Source organism: Charadrius vociferus, unplaced genomic scaffold (genome assembly GCF_000708025.1).
Source record: "Charadrius vociferus isolate BGI_N301 unplaced genomic scaffold, ASM70802v2 scaffold1452, whole genome shotgun sequence".
NCBI lineage: Eukaryota > Metazoa > Chordata > Aves > Charadriiformes > Charadriidae > Charadrius > Charadrius vociferus.
In genome coordinates this window covers 82,526-101,367 of record NW_009647054.1, presented here as the reverse complement: position 1 = coordinate 101,367, position 18,842 = coordinate 82,526, and the positions used below count along the sequence as shown (strand labels likewise).

Genomic DNA, 18,842 nt, shown 5'->3' with positions numbered 1-18,842 from the left:
TCCCCATCCCCCCTCCCCCGTCCCTGCCCTGTCCCCATCCTGCATCCCCCATCCCGCATCTCCGGTCCCCACCGGGTCCCCACCCCGCAGCCCCGACACATTTCCATCCAGTTTCCCCCATCCTGCATTCCTAGTCCCTTCTATGTCCCCATCCCATGTCCCCTGTCCCTGCCTCTGCCCCATCCTGCATCCCTGGTCCATACGCAGTCCCCATCCCGCATCCCCTGTCCCTGCTCTGTCCCCATCTTGCCTCCCTGGTCCATCCTACATCCCCATCCTGCATCCCTGTCCTTGCCCTGTCCCCATCCCGCATCCCCTATCCCTGCTCTGTCCCTATCCTACCTCCCTGGTCCATCCTACATCCCCATCCCTGGTCCATACCCAGTCCCCATCCTGCATCCCCATCCTTGCCCTGTCCCCATCCTGCATCCCTGGTCAATGCCACATCCCCTTCCTACATCCCTCATCCTGCATCCCCTGTCCCTGCCACACCCCAAATCCTGCACTCCTCCCTGGTCCTCACCATGTCCCCACCCCTGCCACATCTCCATCCCGCATCCCCCCATCCCTGCCCCAGCTCCATCCCACTTCCACCATCCCGCATTCCCAGTCCCCTCTATGTCCCCACCCCATATCCCCTGTCCCCACACTGCATCCCTGGTCCCTGTCCTGTCCCCATCCTTCATTCCCTATCCCACATCCCTTGTTCCCATCCTGTCCCTTGATCCTGCATCCCCATCCCTTGCTGTGCCCCATCCCACAATCCCTGTCCCTGCGGTGCCCCCACCCCTGCAGCCCTCACCCTCCATCCCCACCAAATCCCTATCCCGTACCCCTATCCCCCATCTTCCAACCCCTGCCCTCACCCTTCACCTTCCACCAGACCCACACACGTGCCCAACGTTACGCAAGGGGATCAAGCCAGGCGCAAATTTAAGTACGCGCACAACGGTTTGCTGGATCGCAGCCTAACCGACGACTCCGCCGTGGAGAGGAACAAACCAGAACCCTTAATTCCGTGCGGGGATGGAGGTGTGAAATGCATTTAGCCATGCCAGGCTAGAGCAGCAGGATAAGCTGCTTACCGCTGAAATTCAACCAACTTCCAAGCGGTCACAGAAACAATTGCCATTAAAAGGCGCCTACGTGAGTGGGAAGTGGAGGAGTGTCCTCAGATCTGCCCTTCTTTGTAGAAAGATTACGGTTTTGGGGGAAGGTCAAAGTTACTCCTGCGTTAGGGAGGTGAGAAGACTGCAAGATCACCTCAAAAAAGAAGACGAAATGAGGATCGCCAGTTTAAAGTGGCAACAGAGGTGTGACGGAAATGCCACCGCTGCCCTATTAAGGAAAACCGGAGTGCAAACAGCACCCCGTGTCCCGTAGCGCTCAGCTTTTTGGTGAGAGTTGTTAAAAATGCAGAAGCTTTGTGGGGTGCATCTCCTCGTCCTGCGGCAGGCAGCACGGCCGGCGGCTGCGCGAGCAGCTCCCGGGTCTGTTCTTTGGGCGGCTGATGCGATTTGCCAAGTACCTCTTCAGCCTGGCGGAAAAGATGACAGCAACCGGTGTTAAGTGCTCTCGGCACCTTCCCTGCACGGCGCTGCGAGAGAGAGCGCGCCAGTGCTCTGCTCTGCCCGCCGAGGGAAGGGTTTTGAAGGTGGCCTTTCCTCCTCCGCATGGAGAGCACAAAGGCGTTCGGCTGCAAGGAAAAGCAGAGACAAAAAGCCCAGCGGTTGTAATTGGGTACAAGCGCGGACTCCGGGGTAAAGGGCAACCAGCAAAACTACAGATGATTTCATTTCCTGGCAGAGATAGGCAATTTGGTGTTGGAAATACAACCGGCAACGCATTTGGGGAAAAAAAGGAAAGCCACCCCGAATCCCGACAGCCTTCCGCCGCTGTTGGCATGTGCAGTCAGAGCACGGCCACACAGCCAGCTCACTTCGGGAGGGAGGAAACGGGATGAAAACCTCTTAAAAACGCTCACTAGTACATGCGGGAGCTGCTGTATCAGCCCTGTCCCTATCAAATGCGCTCGCTGCCTCCAGGACAGCACGATTCCGCAGTCACGGCAGCAATCAGGAACGGGGCAGCAGCAGCTGCCGCCTCCTCCAGTTTGTCGCAAAACAACTCAACACCAGCACCTTCCAATTTTCAAAGCGTTCATCCTCAGGCGAGTTGAAAGCCTGTGTCGCTATTCTTACCCAACGGGGAGATTTACAAGAAAAAAACCAGTCCTCTTCAGATCTCCGAAGGATTCACAATGGTATCAAAGAATTTTGCTCTTCTTTTAACGGAGAAACCACCTACAAGGAATATGTTTTTTGACACGCTCCAAAAACAGTCACCGGAAAGAGCTCTTACCATAAATGCTTTCTTGTTAATATAGTTGTGTGCTGGAAGTTTAATTACAGAAACTATCAATGCAACAGGAGGTAAACGCTTCGCTTTTGAAGGGAATTAATTTATTTGGAGATCTACATCACACAGGGACGCCGCTGGAGATCCAAGCAATGCCTGACCTCGATATTGTTAAATCAAGCTCCGGGGAGCTCTCTTGGATTTTCAATACTTATTTTAAAAACAAACTTCCTTCTTCTGAAATGAAGCCACGCTTAAACATCGCCGATGCCCCAAAAGCCATCTGCACCAGTTTTTCTAGTTGTTTTCTTGGAAAACAAAGAGGGAACAGACATCAAACAAGGCAACTTTGCAACATTTTGGTTACCGATAGGGAAAGGAGGCGGAAGGACTCCGGATCCGCCCAAAGGGAGGGCAGTGTAGGAAAAGCTGCGGGAAATGCCGCGGTTCCCGGCTGCAGTGTGCTTTCAAGGAGTCGTGAGGCAGCCACACCTGGAGTTCCCGGGTTCCCATCCAAAATTCATGTCCTATAAAAGCTGCAGCGGCTGCGTTGCCGCTTCAGGAGAAGGTCAGCTGCCCAGAGGTGGCGTAGTAGCCAGAGGCGTCCGAGGAGAACCTCTGGGAAAGACGCACTGAGTCCAACTGTACCTCTCCAAAGTAGAAGTTCTCGAAGAGCTGAAAGAGAGGGGGAAAACCATTTGAGGGGCACCTAGAGAAATGCAGCCTGCAGCCGGTCCACGGATCTCTTCCTGCAAAAAGCCTCTACTCATAGACTTGTTTTGCCTTTAATGCAACTATTCTTTAAATTGTTCTCCCCCCTAGAGACTGCACTTAGCCTTTAAAGCAAACAGGGTACGACGTGAACACCTCTCGTACCTACAGCAGCAGTTGCTCACACCTTCCCTACCTCGCGTTCTCATTCAGGGAGCTTGGGGAGGCCATTCACCACCCCGAAAACCACCACCTCGGGGTGGCTCTTGCCCTCGCAGGCTCCGTGGGAGCAAGGATTGAGGCCGGGAGGTTTTTACCAATCCGGGCCAGAGGACGGACGGACGACTTACAGTTACAGCTCAGTCCTAATTCAAACTAGCAGGCTAGAGGCGCAAGGCTCTTCATCCCGGCACTGACCCCGCTTTGTTCAACAAATCCTTCTTTGTTCGGCAAAGGCTTCAGTGCAAATTAATGAAAGCAAGCCAACTCGGGGACCCAGAGGGCGTGGCTCTGCTGATTAATCCAATCTATGAAGCAGACCCAAAAAATGACATCAGAATTTCTTACGGGGAAGTTCAGCAGTATTGCTGGAAAGGCATCTTGTCCAAGCATAAAGTGCTCCTCCCGTTCCATTAAGATGCAGGAAATTGCTCTACCTGGAAACATCAGTCGTGCTTTAGGAAAAGCTCTTCGGTGGAGATGCTAATTTCAAAACTCTGCTTAATGGGAGCGCTGCGAGTCCCTGAGGGCCTGAGCAGTGACATCTCCCCACCGCGGAGACCTCCGAAACGTCCATTCCATCTGTCTCCTATTAAATTTTCTATCTGTCCCCACAGGCGCTAGCTTAAGAGAGTCGAAGGCTCAAGACAGTCGCACACCCCTTCCAGCCATTACAGAAGTCAGGAACGCTAACGACCAGTGAAAGCTGATGCATTAATTACAACCCCTCTGTCCTGGAGCCAATTCCTCCATACAGCGAATGATCGAACCCCCAAATACCTCGTTAGCATCTGAAAGGCTGCACTTCACCTCCTCCAAAAAGGCATTTGGCACTGCCTAGCACTGATTTGGGCATGACTGCTCTTTTGTTGCTTCTCCTAAGGGTATTCTACTTTGCAAATACCCCCGTTTTGCAAAGAGACCGGCTCGGTTTCTTTCAGGACAATTCCTGGTTTCGCTGTCACTCCTCCACAAAGGAAAGGTGCGGAGCAAGCAGGGCTTCGGCCAGGGAGCACCGCAGACCAGATCCCGGGCACGGTGATGGATCCAGCCCCTGCTCCAGCCTGCCAGCTCACCCAGACAACTCTCCGTGCAGGATTTGGCTGATGCCAGCAATTCCCCACCGACACACAACAGCCAGAATAGCATCTTTGAAGAGAAGGGGTATTTATGCATGCCGAGCCAGCTTTCAGCCATTGCTAAGCCCTTGCTTCGGTTTGAAACGGCTGCAGCTGCAGACAGATGTGCTGCAGAGAGCAACCCACCTGCCAGGAACCACCTCCTCCTCCCCGGACCTGCCTGCGTGGCAGCACGGGCAGTCGACCCTCAAGCTGCTTCTGCAAAAAGCATCTGGGTTAGCACAAACGCTGCGAAAAACTGGGTTTCTCCGCGCCAGACCATTTAGTCACAGCATCCCTGCCTGGGAGAGGCGGTGGACAGCCTCCGGCTCACCCGCACCTCCCTGCGGCTCATCCCGCCTTTTGGGGGACGCTTGTCCCTTAAGACCCCTACACAAGGACTTACTTTGCACAGGGCCCGAAGTAATTCGCTGCTAATCACTCAGACTCATATTAAGCCGCAACTTGCTGCCAGTTCTTCCCAGCGTGTACTCGGCAGGAGCCAGATGCCCTGCCACCGGGGTCACGCAGGTCCCCGTCCCAGCAAGAGGCCCCTCCGTAAGAGCTTGGCTTCAAGGGACACCGCGTGTGCGGCTCCACACGGCCGCTGCCCTGAAGCGGGGCACCCTGTTGCAAACAAGTTGTGCTAAGGGAGCGTCTCAAGGAGGAAAAGAGAGAAGAGAAATGACTACAGCCATACAAACTCCATTTTATACAATTAAAGATTTATACAATTAAAGATTAATTATGTTCCCAAAAGCCTGCGCAGTTCATGTTAGAAGACTTAGGATAAAATGTCTCATTAATAAGAGATGTTAGTAAAAAGGGGTTGGTCTCCTTTCTCTTTTTGGTTTGGCTGATCCGAGAAGGAAGGATGATTTCCAGCTCTCCAGGACGTGCTGCAGCGCTTGCCGCCAGCGTGCCCGCTCACCCCAAACCTTAACACCCATCTGTGTCAAAACGCCTGTTCGTATCGACACTCCTTTCCTTCACAGAGCGCTCTCCAGCCAGGAAAAAGGGAAATCATTTCTCTCCATTCCTAACGGAGGGAGCGGTAGGCGCGCTGGTAAGCAAGGAGATACTAGGATTTGAGAAGGATTTTTTTTTTTTAATTTTTTTTAAAAAGAGAAGGGGGATGAGATGCATTTCTGTAGAATGAAGTCTTTGCAAACATGAAGAATACAAACGAAATGCTGGGATGTGCCAGTCCCATCAGCAACCCTGGAAGTCAAACCTTTACACAAAACAGCCAAAGGAAGAACCTCTCAAATACTCGTTTATATTATCTCTTCACACTACAACCTGTTTTTCTTACAAAATACATGTACTTCAAAGCAAAAAGTGGCAAAATTAGTTAATGAGCCAAACCCTCCCCCAGCCCCTCCTGCCTCGCACAGCCTCAGGCACATCGGACCGGAAAGACAATCCAAAAGTCCCAGAAGATGCTGCCCAGGTCAAGGGCCCTCCATTTGTACGCTGCTATAAGTGAAGCAAAGCCCTTGTACCAAAGCACTTTGTAATCCCTTGGCTTTTTTAAGACGTACCACCTCTCGTGTGTCCGAGTGTTTCCCGGGGAGAACGCTGCTAGAACTATTGATTTTTGGTAATGTAGCTGTACTTTCTGAGAGTAAACATGCTACAAGATTTAGAGGACAACCACAGACATTTTTTTCTGCTCTCGTTTCAAGCCGGCTTCTCACCGATGCTTCTTTGCTCCCCGAGGCTTCCCTCAACAGCAGCCACCGCACACCAGGCGTGGGGATCACAGCCCAGCCACCGGACAGCCAAGATCTGCTTCAGGCAGTGGGGAGGGAAACCCCTCAAACCTCATCCCCTGAGAGCCCCAAGACACCAGGAGCTGGCTTCCCATCACGAAAGCATCCTGCGCTCGCGTCCCTGAGGACTCAGGAAGAGATTTCAGAAGGCCGAGCCTCCACTTTCGGCTTTCACTTCTATTTATCTTGGGGAAAAGCCAAGCAGAGCCGAGAAAGATATTTATATCTCCCCCCTCTCCCCAGCCACCACGGAAACGCTCGGGTTTCAGAGGAGGCCTGTAACACAGCTGATGAAATGCCTCCTATGAAAGCATTTTAGCATTTTTTTTATTCTGGGCCAGGAAAGAAGACACCTGGAGGTTGTTACACTTCACACACAGATGCTGATAACCCTAAGACTTGCCCAGTCCCACTCCTGTCCCTTCCCATAGGTGCCGAGGGCCCACCTGTCCCCAAAAAAGCCGCAGGGAGCACGAGGAGGCAACAGCTGATGAAATGCCTCCTATGAAAGCATTTTAGCATTTTTTTTATTCTGGGCCAGGAAAGAAGACACCTGGAGGTTGTTACACTTCACACACAGATGCTGATAACCCTAAGACTTGCCCAGTCCCACTCCTGTCCCTTCCCATAGGTGCCGAGGGCCCACCTGTCCCCAAAAAAGCCGCAGGGAGCACGAGGAGGCATGGATGGGGAGCAGCCAGCAGGAAGGCGGGGGCGGGGGGGGGTAGAAAAAACACAATCACCCGCACGGTTACCAAAAGCCGTGTCATTTGATTGGAGTGGGACGTGAGGCTCAGCAAAAGCACAGTAATTCTATAAATCCAAACATGCTGAAGGATTTACATCCTCACTGCCTAAAGAATAAATAAGAGGTTGGGGGTTGGGATATTTTTTTTTTTTTTTTTTTAAAATGAACCTAATGGAGGCAAAGGTCAGTTTATGAAGTCGATGCCATGCACGTCGTGCAAGCTACTAACTCCCATCAAGGGAATAGCACTTAGCAGACTAAGTGCCCTCTGTCTCCCTGCTGCCTTCCCAAATTAAATTAGAACCGAATAAGGAAAGCGCGCTGTTAACTTTTAACCCCAGACCCAGCACCTCTAAGCAAACGTGCGGAGCTGTGTCCTGCCTTTCAAACCACAGCCCAAGGCTCAGGAACTGCTCAGCGAGGATGCCTAGAAGGACGCGGCACCTCCCACGGGGAGGAAGAGGGTGCTTAGAGAGCGGCACAGCATCCCCGGACCTGCAAGGGATGGCTGGGACTGCAGCTGCACCGTCTTCCCCAAAAGCCATGAGCCCCCAAGGGAGAGAGCGTATCAGTGAGTGGATAACCCATATTTCACATGTCAGCCCACAAACTACCATAGGCCCATGTGTGCAAGTGCCTCCCTGTCTCCCTCTCCCTTCTGGGATGCTGAGTCCAAGGACACAATCACTAGCGATGAAAGGAAGGCAGCCCTGCGGTAGCTCCCAGAAAGCAAGCTTTGCTCCAGTTCTCCCCCAGAAGTCGCTTATTCTGAGCCAGGGAAAGCTAACAGCGTGCCTGGCCTTTCCAACACCCCCATTTCTCTCATTTAAGACAATTCCATTCTGATGTTGGAAACCCTTCTTCCTCCGAGGTCTGTTCCCCTCTATTACCAACAAATTACACGGCAAGGTTCCCTTGGGGTGCGACAATCATTTTCCAAAGGAAGACAGAAGCTGAGGACTTGTTTTGGGAGAGAAAGAATCACATATCAAACCGCTCACTCCTTGCAAACGTGAGCCAAAAACGCTAGTACAAACTTCAGCCCCCAAACCACAACAACTTCCTTATCAAAGACAGAGCAAAACCAAGATGCCTCTTTTCCGCATTTTTCCCCCCCTTTTGCCTAAACCTGTAAAGTAGGTTTTATCGAAGCACTGTAGAGACAAATGCAGAGGAGGACGATTCCTCGATGAAGCAGTTAAAACGTGCGCCTAAATGATGTTGTGTTCCCGAGCGCGGGTATTTGTCAAGCAGCCATCCTCGGGGGCTCGCTTCCCGCAGACAACCCTCCCAGGATGAGACAGCACCTTTGTGTTCAAACCTGGAAACAACTGTAATAAATCACGGCGCTAATCCACGTAAGGACAGCAGCGATGCGTTTCAGCTCCGGTTACGAGGAGCGGAGATGCCAACACAAACTGGTGCTTTTAAATCACCTGTCACGGGCTCAACAAGCATGAGAAATATTAATGCGTTCGCCTGGAGAGGCACTGGGCAGCGGGAGGACAAAATAAGTCCAGACAACGGAAGGGAGCAAGAGGTATTTAAAACTTCCTTCACGTAAGCTCTGGCTTGCACTCACGCCGCCTGGCCTGCGTTTTGCTGCTACCATCAGGATTATTGATCAGTTTTTAAAGCCTTACGTCGTCTATGGTAGTCAGCCAAAAAGGACCCATCCTGAATTAATAAAAAGTCCAAGCAGCTCTGCCGAGAGCCTCGGTGCTCAGAAATGCCGAGGGAACGACGATTCACCGCAATGCCTTGCAATTAAAAACTACCACCAAAGAGCAGCGTTATCACAGGATAAAATGCATACACACACACACCCCCCCCCAGGCTGCGGGGAGCTCGCTTTGTTGTGAACTCCAGCCACAGAAAGCAGTGCCTTAGGGTAGGGGTATTATAGATTAACAGTACAAAACTGTCCCCGGTGAATCGGCGCTGCGGGCGGGCAGAGGCATGTAATGTCATTAGCCTGTGACCAATCAGCCTAAGAAACCCGGCTGCCCTCGGCGGGGAGCTGAGAGGGGGGTCCCGTTTTCCGTGTCTGGAACGAGCACAGAAATTAGCAACTTTTGAGATGCGGGAAGGAAGAGGTTCGCAGCTCCGGGAACCTACGGCTGGGGATGAGCTCACTGTCGTTCCTGCTGCGCAGTCCACGCTGAGGACGGGATGCCAGCGCTCCCTTCTCCTCTGTTTCGCCCGGGTCGAAGGTGTTTATCCACCAAAAGATCCCTTTCTTCCAGGAGGGCACGCAAACAGGCTGAGCGCCACTCGTCTCTGCCTCCATGGGAGAACATGTGCAGGAGGGTCGCTTTTGACAGGCAAGCCAGCGCTGTGGCCATGCAAGATCACGCCGGGAATCGGGGTCCAGGAGCAGACAGCAGCGTGGAGAGAGCTCAAACCAGGAGATTACACTCAAGCTTCAGAGAAGCCGCAGGCTTTACAGCTTCATCTGCTCTGTACGCAGTGACAACAGTCAGTAGCTCACCCGGTGGCAGCCGCTACCCCCAGCGTGTCCTGATCAGGAGCAGCGGTGAATGAAGGAACGAACGCAGAAAGCCGGGAGGGACGGGAGGTTGCTTTCTGTGGGAAATCGGCATTCTACGGTGCTGTTACCCCCTTCGGGGAAGGGAAGAAGCAAACAAAAAAATCCCAGGCACCCGCTGACAAGCATGGAGAAAAATTAAGTGGCGTTTCTGAAGAGGTGCCTCCACACGGAGCAATGAAATCTTATTTTCAGACTCTCTGCACCCTCCCCTGGATATTCCTGGTGGTACTCGCAGCAGAGCACAACCCCAACACCCCAAACTCTTCTTGGACCATCTTACACTACAAGGGAGGGGAGGGACCTAGACAGGATCAAACTATGGGCTGCGGCTTGCCCAAATAAACTTCAGAGTATTTTTCCATCTCGTAAGGGATGATACATTTGAATTAACGCTTGTATAACACGTCCACAGCTTGGGATGGAAAACACTGCAGAAGAACAGAGAAGAACAGAGCTCTTCCAAATCATCTGGCTAAAGCACAACTGTGGTACCCATGCCAGCTACAGCAGGGAAGGTGCCGACTCTTCAGCAAACTGCTGTGTTACAGAGCAGGTACCAGCATTACGCAAAAAGGACTGATAGAGGAAAAGTTACCGATGGCAAACCACATGGATGGATTAAAAAAACATAAAAAAAAATATTTAGAAATGTGAAAGCAACACTCAAACACCGATGGGCTCTAAGGAGAGTCCACTGAACTCCAGCAAACTATCGATGGGAGCTCTTCTGATTAATCTCCTTTAGTGCACGAACCACAGCCTCCAATCCTGCTTTTGGGATCCCACCTACCTGCTTAACATGCCTCCCTCCTGCGACCTCCCACACAGACCTGTCAGGGCCTCTCAGGTCAGAGCAGCACCTCTGTCGCCCCTCAGCAGGCTGACTCGCGAACCATTTCAGCAATGGAAAGCTGTTGGTAAAAGAGGGACACCCCTTCAAGGGCCAGCCTGCCCGTGCCCCATTTTGGATTTGCAGATTTATGCTCCCTGTTGACCACCCCAATGGTCTACAGAAGGCTGTTACCTCCACAGCACGAAACAGCAGAAGCTGCCCCAGTTCCCAGGCTGCAGTACGTGCTGGGAGAGCTCCTTCTTCCTCACCCCGAGAAATCCACCAAACCCCCTTCCATTTGCGACCTAAACTCCCCCAAACGACCACAGACAAACCCCAAACCAGATTCCCCCTGGTGGCTCCCAGAAGATGAGACACAAGCGGGCAACATGTCAAGATCTGGGGAGTTTGTTCAATTAATAGATTTTTTTTTTTCTTCTTCTTCTATTTTCAACTTTCAAAATATGTTTTCTGAAACAGTTTGGTGCCAAAAAAGAAATATCTGATTCCTGTATTATTCACTCTGGACACCGCTCTGCCAATGATTATCTGTCAGAGGTTTAATTGTGTTTGGAAGCTTGCCAGCAATAAGGGTAGGAAAAACAGGTAGACAGGCACTCATCCAGAGAGCCGGATCTTCCCGGCGTTCCCCACCTCCTCTCAAAAGTAGCAACTGCTTCTTTTCCATGGCTTTTTAAAGGACCGCTGGCCGGCCATCCAACACCTTTCAATGCCGCACAAGGATTACAGGCCTAAGAGGTTGTGCAGAGTCGCGAGGCGAGGGTGGAAGAGAGGGTTAGGAAGGGCAGAGAGGGAAGGCGGTCGTCACCTGGGCCGTCACCACGAGCACGCTGCCTGCGCCAAGGTCTCCAAGCGTCAGCCACAAAGCTCGGCGGGCGTATGCGGATCCTTTGTTTTGCTCTGCGAGTGTGCAGCTGGCTCTGGAGTGTCTCTCCATCACCAGTACCGCATCGAGTCCTTCCACCCAGATAATGCGAGAAACAGCCCTTCCCCTCTGGTTTTCTTTCAACCTCCGGCAGGTTTTAAAAGGTGGCAGCAGAGGCCCTTTCACCTCTTTTCCCTTAGGAAGAATAAAGCATGCGGACTTCAGGAGGGACAAAATCTGGCCATAAAAGTCCCCACAGCCTATCTTTTGGGAGCGCGGCTGATTTGTATCATAAGCAAAGCACTAACTCCTTTATCGTTCGCTTTGAGCTTGTTATTTCCCCAGTCATTTATATCCACGAGCTTTGCCACGAACCACCAAGACCTGAAATTACAGATAAATGAGCATTTTGGGTTAGCACGAGCCCCACGCGGGATGCAAGTCAGAGGTTTCTCCTCTATGACACAGGAAAAACCTCTTCCGAGTAAATCACCGGTGCCATCCATCAGAAAGCAGTAACAATCTCTATCTCTATCTGGAAAAGTACCGCCAATGTAAGAGCAAGAAGCATGGATGGAGTTCAGCGAGAAAGATCCTAGGTATATATGATGGGAGGTTTCTTTTTCATATTTCTATTTTACTGAGCCAAAGTAAATGCCATGTAAATGCCAAGAAGCTTTTGGTATGTTCACAAATGCCATCTCATGGGTGCTTCGCACACATTTCACATAGTAATCATAAAGCAACAAGCTGAAGAAAGGACCAAAAGAGGTCATCAGCTCCACCATCCTCTCCTTCCCCAAGGCAGAAGGAGCTCATTGCTGGCAGATCCTGGACTAACATCTCTGCTCCCTCCGAACAACCGGCAGTCACATTTCTCCTGCTCCTCTAGGACAGTAGTTCATTCTGCTTCTCACTACAAAGATCTTCCTAACACCTACTTTGAACCTCTTGCTGCAATTTAAGTCCGTTATTTCTTGCCCTCCCATCAGAGCACGGAGGATAGACTATCCACTACTGGCAAAAGCTTTCACATGCTTAAAGAGTTTTCCCTATGCGTTGTCCTTCTCCTTACCTTTATCAGCCTCAAAACAACTCTAAGATTTTCAGTCTCAGCTTGCAGACATTTTCTAGCGCTCCGATTATCTTATTGTTGCCTTCGGGTTTCTTTGCACCCATCCACAGTGCCCAAAACCGAACAAGTATTTCAGCTGGGAGCTGAGTGCTAAGCGTAGTCAGAAGTTTTACTTTACAGACATTTGCCTCTTCCTTTTATTTCCACAGACTTGTGCTCTGGAGCAGCGCCCCATAACCCAAATCCCGGTCCGTGGGGCTGGTACCGAGGCAGTTCTCTGTCCTGCACCGATGCCACCGCTCTCTCCTGGACCTGCCCTTGTTCACAGCAGCCCATTTGTTTCTGCCCCATTTCTCAAGTCCATTTGGAGCTCTGTTCCCTCCTACTAACGTGTGCAATTTTCCTGCCTCTCCCCAGCTGGGTTTCATCTGCAGACCTAAGAGGAGAGTGCTTCATACCACCCGTAACACCCTTCTGACCTCCATGGATGGGAAGGGTTTCCAGCTGAGCTCTGCGAACATGGAAGCAGCCGATCCTTCTCCGACTGCTGCCATGCGAAACCTCAGCTCTTCATAAAACTGGAGCGAAGCCACCTCAGCTGCCAGAGGGTGATGCAGCAGTGGGGAGGGTGACATTCAGCAATAGTCTAAATTAATCTGTCAGGCCTGATTTCTTGCAAATAAAATTATTTGGGGCCAGGTGCAGGCCTTTGTTCAGCTGAGAGCGTCTCCCTCCAGGGTCCTCCTCCTTCACAAGCCAAATCTAGAGGCGCTCCTGCCACTGCCACGCTGCAAAACCTTCACTTTAGCTCAGGGTTTTGGGTCCGTTCCCCCCGCCACAAATCCATGAAAATTCATGCGCTTGAGGAAATCAAACCCTAGTTGCTATGGTGAAAGGCATTCTGCAAACTAAGAAACAAATACAAGTGGGACATTTGGAGGTTACCGGATTTTTGCACATCTTTCAGACAAGAATAAAAAAACCCCACCTCCAGCACACTAAAGGCTCTGCTAACTTCCCAGACCTCGCTACGCCTCAAACACGAGGGATTTACAGTACAACTTGTTTAAGGAAATTAATAATCAAGGACTGCATTTCTCCAAAGAAGCCTCATCCCCCTGGCTCGCAGCGCTGCCTATGTTGCTGCAAATGCAGCAACAGTTTTTAGGAGCCAGGCTTTGGCTTTGCTGCAGAGATGCCAGGAGGTTTGAGACGCATCCGGGAATACTAGGACAAGGAGCGCCCATCAATGTGACCTACTCGCTACGCTCACCAAATCCCCAAGAGGAGGAGTCCAGCTACGGAGCCAGTAAATTCATTCGGACAGACCCGAGAAATTATCTGGCAGAAGGGTTACGGCACCTTTGGGATGAACTGCCTACTTTTGCTAATCAATGTGTTCTTTCTTTTTCTTCTCTCCCCCCCCACCACTTAATGTGCTGGGTTCCCTGTCTTCTATTAAGGCGCCGCTGTAATTCAACCCCTGCCAGCTCCAACCAAAAAAAATCGTCCTTTTAAGATCAAAGAGGTGATGCTGTCTCGGCTGGCTGGTGGCAGAACAGCGATCTCGGGGAAACGAGGAGGCGAGATGCCCGCTGGGTGGGAGGCAGAAGCACCCACAGCATCATCTCCAAAGGCAGAAGCACCCACAACACCTCCAAAACGGCTGAGCTGCTGGGGACTGCGGCAGTGCAGGCAGCCCTGCCTGGAACGGGCAAGAGGATTCAAAAACTTCTCAGCAAATCCTCCCTCTTCCAGCACTCACAGTTCCTGCTAAAATTAGTCAGAGAGGTGCTGAGCACCTCTGCAAAAAAAAAAAAAAAAAAAAAAAGGCTTCTCCCCTTTACGGTAAGGTCACCAAATGGATCTGTGTCACACGCGGGCAAGTTCGCACAAACCTTCTGCACTTCCTGCACTGCCTTCTCCTCAGTGCGGCGTCTCAGCCTTCTCTCAATACCTCCAACGCCGCCTCGTCGCTCTGCTCCAAGGCCCAAACACTCCGACAAAGACATTTTTCCTCTATTGTCTAGTCTGATTTTTCAAATGCCACTTCAGATTCCTGTTTCACCGAATGCAAATAACGTGAATATGCCTTTTTTTTCCCCTGAAGAATATAATTCGTAGGAAAGCGTTTTCACGGCAACCCCAATTTAATCTCCTTTCCCCCCCCCCCAAGATCATACAAACGTTGATCTCCAGTCTCATCTGCTCAACTGTCACATCCTCCCATCCCACTGTTGCTCTAATTGCACACTGCTGAGCCCCCTCGATCGTTTCAGTATCCCTCGATAATGGCAGGATCAGAACTGAAGGCAAAAATCCTCTCCGCTGTAAAGCGGCATTACAGCCTTTCATTTCTGCTTTTGATTCTTCTGTAAAACCGAGGCGAGGAAAGCACTGGCTTATTTCTGATACAGTGATGTTGCACCACAATCTCTTATTCAGTCTGTTCTCACCCCAGTGGATTTTTGTTTGGTATATTTAACTCCAAACTTTCCAAGCAGGCACCTCCCGTTACATACTTGTTCCAGTTGCCAGTCCTACTTTGGACATATACCTTTATCACCTCGCTGAGGATAACAAGATGTTCTTAACCTTTCCGAACACTCTGCAGCCTTGATCTCACCTAACACGGGTTCTTTGGCCCTTTGATTTCACCTCAGCTTAAAAATACATCAGGAAAAGACCCTGTCTCCTTAAATTCACTAACAAAAGTTACACAGAAAAGGCCTGGGTACCGATGGCTGCAGAACACGAGAAGCACTTCTCATTTGTAAGCAGAGTTGGTAATGGTGGCTCTACACAGGGGCAGGTATTAATTTGTTTAGTGCTTGGTGGGTTTAGGGTATTTTGAGGGGTGATGGGGATTTCTCCAGGGCAGGATTTTTCTTTTTCATCGTATCTCTCTATAAGGCACTGCATCAAATGTCTTAAAACTGAACTACTGCACACCACAGCCACTGCGCTATTCTCACCCAGCAAGATAAAAACGATAACACAGAACACTACCGGATTTGTTTGCTATGACCGGCTCTCCCCTAACCCTGGTGTATCAGGCAGTAAATGCACTTTTTCCCCGCTCCAAGTGAAAGCAGATACGGTCCCCTAACATAATACCCTGTATGCAGGCTTCAAAAGAGAAGGAGCCTCATCAAATTACGCCTTGCCCGACCTAGAAGCCCTCCCAAGGCAGTTCTGCAGCTCGGCCGCTCTGCTCCCGCCGCTGGACCAGGGCACGGCAGCATGTGTCACTGCCTCGACCGATCTGGTTCCCAATCTCGCATCCCAGACATAAGATGTGCAGCTTTCCGCTGTCGTACCTCAGGAGCTGCTCCCTCAGTATTTAATCTTGTAAGCTGTTAACGAGCAGATGTGTGCTAAGTGGCGGGGTTCATCTTTTTCTGTACTCAAAATTTGCTTCCCTCTTGTTTGAATGTGACAAAGGCCACTCCTCAGGCTTCAAGTTAAAAATCATTCCATTTTAACCCAGTGAGGGTCCAGGTGGGTTTCTTCCTATTGGAAGCCTTCCTTTCCTTTAAAAATTGTTTTAGAAAATTTTGGCCAGGCGGTACCTTCGCATTTCTTTGCATTTTTATTTATTCACCGCGGCCTTAGTTTTTTCACTAAGCAAAATAAATAAAAGCCCGGAGGCAGCCAAGCCTCGTCTCCGGAGATGCAGGCAGCTGCCCCAGCCGCCTCCGTGCCAGCGCTGTGCCGCTTGGCCAGCTGCGACGCAGGGCACGCAGCCACCCTCCGGGAGGACACAGGAGGCAGCCAGGCAGAGGGGTTGCCAAACCATCATCTCCCCGAGGCCCGGCCGCCCACCCAGCCTGACCCTTCTCTCACGGGGAAGGAGCTGCCGCTGCCTTTCAGCTGTGAATTGCTGCCCCCTCCTCTCTGCTCTCCAAGAGACGATCCATTTTGTTCCCAACCGGAGCAAGAATTCGGTACGTGACTCGGATGTTCAAAGGACTCCATCAGCTAGCCACTAGCCACCCTAGGAGAAATACATATTGCTCCATGTGAAGCGGCTCATAAAGCATCCCCAGCTGATGCTAAAGCATCTTGTGCTTCTTTCGTGGGAGACGCAGATCACTGAGCTGTTGGGGCATACACAAACCCTTGGGCTTTCAGCACCAGCTAGGCCAGGGAGCCTTTTTCATGGATATTCTTCAAGACAGAAGTAATTTAAACTCCCAAACGCAACTCATCCTACAGGATCTATTTTCTGAGCAGTGTGGGAAGGTACCGGCCTGCACAACCATTTATTAGCACAAATAGGAGTGTATGTTTAACTCCGCGGAACGGGTAGAACAAAGGATTATTAAATAAAATTCCGATTAGTTCTGCTGAAAGCAAAATACCAGCTGGAGCCTGGGGTAACGCAGGCACGCTATCAGCAAACATGTGCTGCCAGCGCATCTGCACACACACACACCAGCTCTGACCACGGGGGAGCCTCAGACTGGAAGAGCAGAACCAAGGCGTCTCCGTCGCGCTCTATGCGCTGATGGCTCAGGTCTTGACCGGCGCTAGGCAAAGCCTTTGGCCCGACAGCACCCGTCGTAGCTGCATAAAAGGAATGAGAGCGACAAAACCCGAGTTTTCCCGACTCCATGCCCTCCTACTAGTAGCTGTGCTTTGTCATTTTTCCAAGTGAGAACACTGCCACTCAACACAGCTATCGCAGAGTCCCACCGCCCGGAAACACAGGCACGGCACATGGTTCTACCTACAAGGGGATGACGCCCGCAAGCCAGCCTGCCTCTAACTGCAGCCATATTCATTAACAGCCCATCGTTTAGATCCTATTGCAAAAGTTAATGAAGCCACTTTGCGAGAGGGCAGCCTCCCTGAGCAGAAGATAAATAATGTATATAAAAGGGGGCTGGGAGGGAACCGGCGCATCCTTGCAAGGTCATGCTAGAATGCATCAGTGGTTGGCTGAGGCTGGGCTCCTCTGGTAAGAAGCCTGGAGCTATTTATGACTCATGTAATTAATTAATGCCAACGGGCGTTCTGCTGCAGGCACGTGGGAGACCAAGGGGAAATACGAAGCGAGCAGGTTAGGAAATGTAGTGGAGGTGGGGGAGAAGGATGGCATTTCTTGCGGCAAGACACGCTTTGAAGTAATTATCAACAGTCCAAACAGCCAGCAGCTCTTTGGGCTACATCAGTACAAAATCAATTAGGAGCTTTAAAAATGCATTGGCTGATATTTCAGAGAGCAGCAAGAATAAGAAGTAGCCACCTGAGGTAGGGCAGTTGCCTTTCTCAGCGCCGCACACCACCAGACCCTCAGACCCCGCAGTGCGGTCCACAAATGGTGTGACCAGTAGAGGGAGCATCGTTAATGCCTTCCAAATCGTAAATGTTCTTGCATGAGGAGCATGAAGGAAGACTGACGGTTTGATTTTACAACTCTCTAAAGTCTGGGGCCAAGTCGAACAGATGCAAGAGAAAGGAGCAAAGGGCAAAGTGAAATGGGGGCATATGCCTTGAAGCTGAGTCCCTGCAGGGTCTCAGGGCTCCCAACGTATACCACCTTCCTTTTCTGGAGCGTAGCTCTCTGACACTGGGAGCTAACCAAAACTCGCTGATCACATCAAGAAAGGGACCACATCTGTGGCTTTCCTACTTCAGTTTGCAATACTGCAGCCTCACACCGAACACTCAACATGTGGCGATGCTGAGTCATGACATCGTGCTTGCACAGACCGCTGGAGGACAATGAGAGCTTAACCTAATTTTGTCCCTTTGTTTGTCCTCTGCACAGAGGAGATCAATCAGTTCCACTCCCCGCCTTCAGATCCCCAAGCATCCAGTGCCTAATACATCATACAGCAAAACTGTAAGCACAAATAAAACGCACCCTTTCCCTCCTCTGGTGCCCTAAAGTCCTTCTGGGCTGTCCAACTCCCACCCAGCCTGCATTCTCTCTCATGTCTCTTTGTCGCCAGAATATCTTCTAGCAGCTCCCAAATGTATTCATGCATTGTCCCGTCTCCCTCTTATCATAGCTGCCTGCAACAAATCCCCTCACACAATGAGGATTGCAAATTTGCTTACAAGCCAGTGCTGTTTTCCATTTTTACTTCTCCCTGCTCGTCTTTTCTCCCTGGACGCTTGCAGGGGCCAAGCACCACAGCATCAGTCTGACACTGCCATCTGGATGAGCAGCAGAGGCTGCCCGCAGTCTCAACCCTGGCCGGCAAAGCCTGGGAGGCTGCAGGATGCTCCCCGTTGAGCCTTACCCACCTCCACGGTCTGGGGGATCTTGCTTTCTACCCTCTGATCGCTGCCAAAGCCCTCAGATCCTGGCTGGTGGGACTCCCTACCGCTATCTGCTATTTTTTTGGCATAAAACCATGCAAATCAATAGCAGAGATTAAAAAGAAAGAAGAAGAGAGTAAGTTAAATGGCAGCGGGTTTTAGTTTCATACAAGTGAGAAGAACAAAAGCAACAAAGTACTCCTTTCTGGTGGGCTGAGAATCAACACGAGCCTGAGTCTCCAGGGTAAAACACGAGCGAAGTAAACGACAACACGAACACCCACTTAGCATTCCTG

At 51.0% G+C, this 18,842-nt stretch overlaps 1 protein-coding gene across 1 annotated transcript in view; it reads right to left on the bottom strand.

The window, feature by feature from the left end:
* Positions 1 to 2,916: 2,916 nt before the first annotated feature.
* Positions 2,917 to 18,842, bottom strand: part of ASCC1 (activating signal cointegrator 1 complex subunit 1) — a 36,396-nt gene continuing 20,470 nt past the window's right edge. The window contains exon 9 of the mRNA XM_009895779.1: positions 2,917 to 3,033. Within this exon, the coding sequence (XP_009894081.1) occupies positions 2,917 to 3,033 (117 nt within the window). The remainder of the gene's footprint in view (positions 3,034 to 18,842) is intronic.